The sequence below is a fragment of the Etheostoma spectabile genome, chromosome 2 (genome assembly GCF_008692095.1).
Source record: "Etheostoma spectabile isolate EspeVRDwgs_2016 chromosome 2, UIUC_Espe_1.0, whole genome shotgun sequence".
NCBI classification, from domain to species: Eukaryota; Metazoa; Chordata; class Actinopteri; order Perciformes; family Percidae; genus Etheostoma; species Etheostoma spectabile.
This window is the reverse complement of record NC_045734.1, coordinates 21129683-21135000: the sequence shown is the minus strand read 5'-3', so window position 1 is coordinate 21135000 and position 5318 is coordinate 21129683. Positions and strand designations below refer to the sequence as shown.

The window sequence follows — 5318 nt, the reverse complement described above, 5'->3', positions numbered from 1 at the left end:
TTTCATTTTCTCAAAGACAGAGCAGGATACCCAGGATCCTACCACCATTTCTAGCCACTGGGAGGTCATAGGCAGGCTGGGGGAACTCATATTAATGTTAAAAAACCTCAAAGTGAAATTTTTATGCCATGGGACCTTTAATATATAATCATTCCTAGTTCTGATATCCAGTCCAAATGTAAGTTTAGCACATCCTTGTATCCGTATGTGACAACCCCCGTCTGTACCTACATACTCCAGATTCTTTCAGCCCAGATTTCCACCCTGAGTCCCTGGACAGCGATGAAGCTCTGGCCCTGCGGCTGCAGCAGGAGCTGGACAGGGAGGCTGCAGAAGCCCAGACAGTGGACCTGGAGGATGGAGGCCTCTTCTTCTGTCAGATCTGCCACAGAGATCTGTCACATATGACACCTGAGGGGCGAACACAGCATCTCAACAGGTTGGGACATTTACATTGTAGGCATTTTGAATGATGTTTTTACCCAGAGTGATTTCCAACAGACAAGTATACTTGCACTTCTTGACTGCAAGTTGTTGACAAGTGACAAACAAGTGGTCACACTGAAAGTGAGCGTGATGCCTCTTTGCAGGTGTTTGGATGAGAGTGCCCCAGCCCCAGCCCCAGCCCCCCCTCCTGTCCCTCCTGGTGTGCCTGACTGTCCCATCTGTGGCAAGAATTTCAAGTCACAGAAGAGTCGCTTGGCCCACCTGAAGCGCTGTTCCACAGACATGGGTGTCGCTCCGGCTGTGCTGCTGCAGGCTCTGCAGAGACAGACTGAGGAGACCCACAACGTCCCCACTGCTAACACACTGTGAGTCAACCTCGGTGCTTCAGTCCACCAAGTACCTTAATATACTGTCTGAGTATACTTCAGTGGCAACAGTTGATGGACTTGCGCTGTAAACATTTTTAGGATCAAACTTTGGCTGTTGATGATGATCATCATCATCATCATCACACATGGTCCGAGTTTATCTGATAGCCTGGATCTAGGGTTGCATATGATTTATATTAGAGAGAATGTTGAACTTAATCTGATCACGTTTCATTGCTTGCCAATCTTTTCCCATAAAAGTAATAGCTTGCCTATTACCTCAGGTCAGTATATGTGTACTTACAGGGCTTAATCACACCTCTTTCTAGATTTATATTTTTTCTTTTCTTTTCTTCAGCACACAGACTGGTGGCACTAAAAGAAAATGCCCATCCAAGCCTGGGCTACCAGTGAGGAAGAAGCCCAGGAAGAAGACTGCACCCCTGGACGAAGACACCATGGTGGCCTTGGCTCTGTCCTCCTCCCTGTTGGAACAGGAGCAGCAGAGCAAAAGGGAGTCAGAGAGGCACTCACAAACAAAGACGGCTGCTTCTCACATCTCCATGAATTCAGCGTTGAAGTGGAAGCCTGACACGGGTACAGTAACATCCCTATATTATCTGCATGCATGTGTGTTACCTTTGGCAAGGCCTGGAGCAGTGTATACACCACAACACAAAATGAAAGGCACAAACTATTGAAAATATTGCTTTGTTTTTTTAACTAAATCCATATATTTAACAGACAAAGAATTTAATGATTATATTTCTCTGTGCACGTCTCCGGGTACATCATCTGACCCCCTCCTCTCCTCTGTTCGTCTTGATAAAGGGAAGCAGCGTGGAAAGAGGAAAAAGGGTGCCATCCCTCGTCCTCCTCCGCTCCTCCTTGTTCAGGATGCTGAGGTGGCTCTGGCGAGACTGCAGGAACGCGTTTCTGCTCTCCTCCTATACAGTCGGCCCCCCTCTCCCCCCACCCCGACCCGCTGCCCCAGCTGTCTGCCCGGCTGGAGCGGTGCTGCCCCCCTCTGGCAAAAGAGCACACTACAGGACCAAGCCTCCACCTGTCTGTCTGATTTCTACACTCCAGAGCTCAGAGAGTTCATCACGCCTTGGGAATCAGCAACAGTAAGAGAGACCAAAGACATGTTTGCATACTTTGTTTTACTAATCCCACTCAAGATAGAGAACCACACGCTGTCTGGTAGTTCTGTCCTATCCTAGGTGTGGGTAAGGGGCATCTTTGTCACCTTTTTCACCCCGGACGAGTTTGCATCCCTGAAATTAACATGTGTGAAACTCTTAAAGGGAGATAATGTATCAGTATCAGCTGCCGGTGGATCAAATCCCACAGCCGTGTTAAGTCAATATTGTTCTCCTCCACTTGTAGACGGATGCAGCCACGTCCAGCACCATCAACAAGCCTGCGTCTTCCGTCCAGCCTGTGAGTGAAGGAACTTCTGTCCCAGGGACCAGGGCCTCAATGCTGCCCTCCTCCTCTCAGACGGCCCCCTCCACCCCGGGGACCGGGCAGCTCCTGATGGACCTGATGGAGCTGGCTGAAGACAGTGTGACCCTCACCCAGTTTGGTCACGTTGCTTCGGGCCCTGACAAAGGTACACACACAAATCTGTACTCGGTGCTTTTTGGATGCTTTTATATAGAACTTAGTGGTCCCCTAATACCATATCTGAAATCTCTTTCCCAAAAGTCAGCCTTGGTGCAGAATTACAGCCACTAGAGCCAGTCACACAATGAGCTTTACTTAGGACCATTTCTGTGTCTGCAGCTATTGAGGAGGAGGGGGGGGGGCCTTGACCAACTGCCACTTTGCTCGTTTGAAAGACATGATGTCTCTCTTTCTTATGGGCTGGCCAAATTCTCTGGGCGGGCAAAGGAGAGGGAGGGGAGGTAACCCAGGGGAAGATTCCAGACCGGCCCATCTGAGCTTTCATTTTCTCAAAGGGCAGAGCAGGATACCCAGGGCTCGGTTTACACCTATCACCATTTCTAGCCACTGAGGGACCATAGGCAGGCTGGGGGAACGCATATTAATGTTAAAAAAAAAATGAAGTGACATTTTCATGCCATGGGACCTTTTTTAAATGCACAGGCAGAGAAAACTGACATTTAATAACTGATTTCATCTGCAATGTTTTTTATGTCCTGTTGCCGTGGTTGTAAACCCTTAACTATGCATTAAGAAATGTTTGCCATGTGCTTGTCTTACGAGGATAGTCAGTTAGGTTTCAAATAATCTTTTTCCTAAAAGTGATGTATTCTTATACATCTAGTGTAGAGTGCGGATCGGGCCGGATTTTTCTGTCCGAGCCCGGCCCGCGTCCGCCAGAGCATAACCAACCGACCCCGACCCGAGCCCGACAGGCATTAGATTTTGTCCGAGCCCGACCCGAGCCTGACACAGTTAAAATCGCATTTGTTTCTCATACTAATGACCCATGTGCGTTTGTTTGTGTGGAAAGCCCGCTTTAATTAAGCAATTGTAGGAAGCATTCGGAAATGTCACAGATGAGCGCATCATGCACACGGCAACAAGCGCCATTACCTACTAATAGCTGTTTTAAATTCAAGATGTTCAATGCCTTACACGCTGATGTGACCGAGCCCGACCCAAAGCCCCTCGCATCCTTTCTAAAAATCTGTTCGAACCCGTCGGGTACCGCCGGGTCCCGTCGGGCTCGGGTCGGGTATCCATCCTCTAATCTAGTGTTCATTTTTGTTTATATTTGTACCCTCTGAATATTGTGAATTCAGTGTTTATTTTGAATATTTAAAAAAGAGTGAATAAGTAAAACCCTTTTTTTTTGTTTTCACTTTGTATTACAAGAAGCATTTCCTGAGCTGTACACAGGAGGATTACATTTCTCAGTCTTCTACTGGCTGAAAACATAAAAGCCTCTGGATAATATGGATGAAAATCACTCTAAGACAGAAAACCTTGATTATATATCCCTTCTAAAATAATGTATTTGTTAAATTTCAACTTTTGAATTCAAGTGTACTGCCACACTGCGACCCATGGTAAACTCACCAATCCAAGTAGTTAAGTAGTGACTTAATTGGTCATCAGTTTGGGTCCTGATTGTCTTTGTTCCCACAGACGAGCGTGGCCGTCAGATCACAAACATTCGTCTGAGCGGCTTCATGGTGGAGGAGTCGGAGGAGCAGGCTGTCCTGCCAGAAACGACACATTCAGAGGCGGCGAGGATGCTGGATCAGCCGGTGGCAGACAAAGAGCGAAGTAGCCTCCGATCAGTAAGAGCAATCGTTATCACACTTATTCTGACATTTTGAACCTCATCTCTCATCTTTTATTTCTGTAGAGTAGCTCTTGTCTTTCTTAGTCCTGTAAGTCCTTTTGTATTCTGTGTGAATTTTTTATTTTTTCTCAGGATGGCAACAACGATTTTCCAAACTGAGAGGACACATGCTGTATAGTATGTCTTGTCTTGTGCCTTTTCATGTATTTATTGTGCAGTGCACTGAGCCCAGTGTTTCCTCTGTAGGTGGCACTAACCAGACTGGCAGCAGAGCTGAGCAGCATGGTGAACAACGCTCAGCTCAGTGACCTGCAGCTCCAGGTGGACAGTGGAGAGATCTACTTTGCTCATTCCTTCATGGTGTATGCTCGATGCCCCCTGCTGGCAGAAATGGTAAAATGTAATACTGTGCGTGTTTCTAAGCACGGCCCTGATAATATACAAACCAGGACTGCATACTTACTGTATTTAGAAATCCATTAATTAATTAAATAATAACAAGAAGAGGATGTTTAAAAGAGATATATAAAGACTAAAATCTTTCACAATACTGGACAGCCAGTAGTTTCAGCTTCTCTAATTAAGCCAAGAGAGGCTTTCCAGTGGATTTGTGGCTTTCCAGTTTAGTCGAAAGGATCTTAGCAGTGATTTGTGGACCTGTTAGTTTTCATAAAAGGGTAGTGTTGTTTTTTGAGAATGTTGTACTTGAAGGAATGTGTAATGTACGTGTTTGTTTTTTACTTACCCAAAACACTTTGTAATGGACAAGAATTAGTTTTTTTCCAAATCATAGTTGATATACTATTTTTACAAGATCTACATCATCAACATCCTCTGCTTCTCTCACAGGTTCATGAAAGTGGTTTTGGGGTGCGGGAGGCAGGCGCGCCTGCAGCCCAGAGGGTGCTGATGAATGACGTCCCGGGACAGGCGGTGTTCGCTTTACTGCAGTATCTCTACACAGCTGGCTGCTCCATCCCCGCATCACTTCGACCTCATGTACTGGAGCTCGCGTCCAGGTTGGTACGCAGTATACGAGCCAGGACATTTATACATTTTAGTCTTAGAACTCAAAACAAATTTGGTAAAGCTAATTGGCTGACCTTCAGTTGTCTGTGCTGATGTGTTGAGCAGCACAATGTATTGATATTGGAAATAAATCAGAGCTATTAATTAACAGCATGGCTGGGTACCGAATTTTCTACTTTTTAGGCACATCATCA

The 5318-nt window shown here is 46.1% G+C and overlaps 1 protein-coding gene across 1 annotated transcript in view; it reads left to right on the top strand.

Moving 5' to 3' along the window:
- Window positions 1-5318, top strand: part of slx4 (SLX4 structure-specific endonuclease subunit homolog (S. cerevisiae)) — a 12128-nt gene that overhangs the window by 1306 nt on the left and 5504 nt on the right. The window contains exons 3-10 of the mRNA XM_032535783.1: window positions 241-439; window positions 591-812; window positions 1174-1412; window positions 1647-1942; window positions 2205-2430; window positions 3936-4090; window positions 4342-4488; window positions 4945-5114. Of these exons, the coding sequence (XP_032391674.1) occupies window positions 241-439; window positions 591-812; window positions 1174-1412; window positions 1647-1942; window positions 2205-2430; window positions 3936-4090; window positions 4342-4488; window positions 4945-5114 (1654 nt within the window). The remainder of the gene's footprint in view (window positions 1-240; window positions 440-590; window positions 813-1173; window positions 1413-1646; window positions 1943-2204; window positions 2431-3935; window positions 4091-4341; window positions 4489-4944; window positions 5115-5318) is intronic.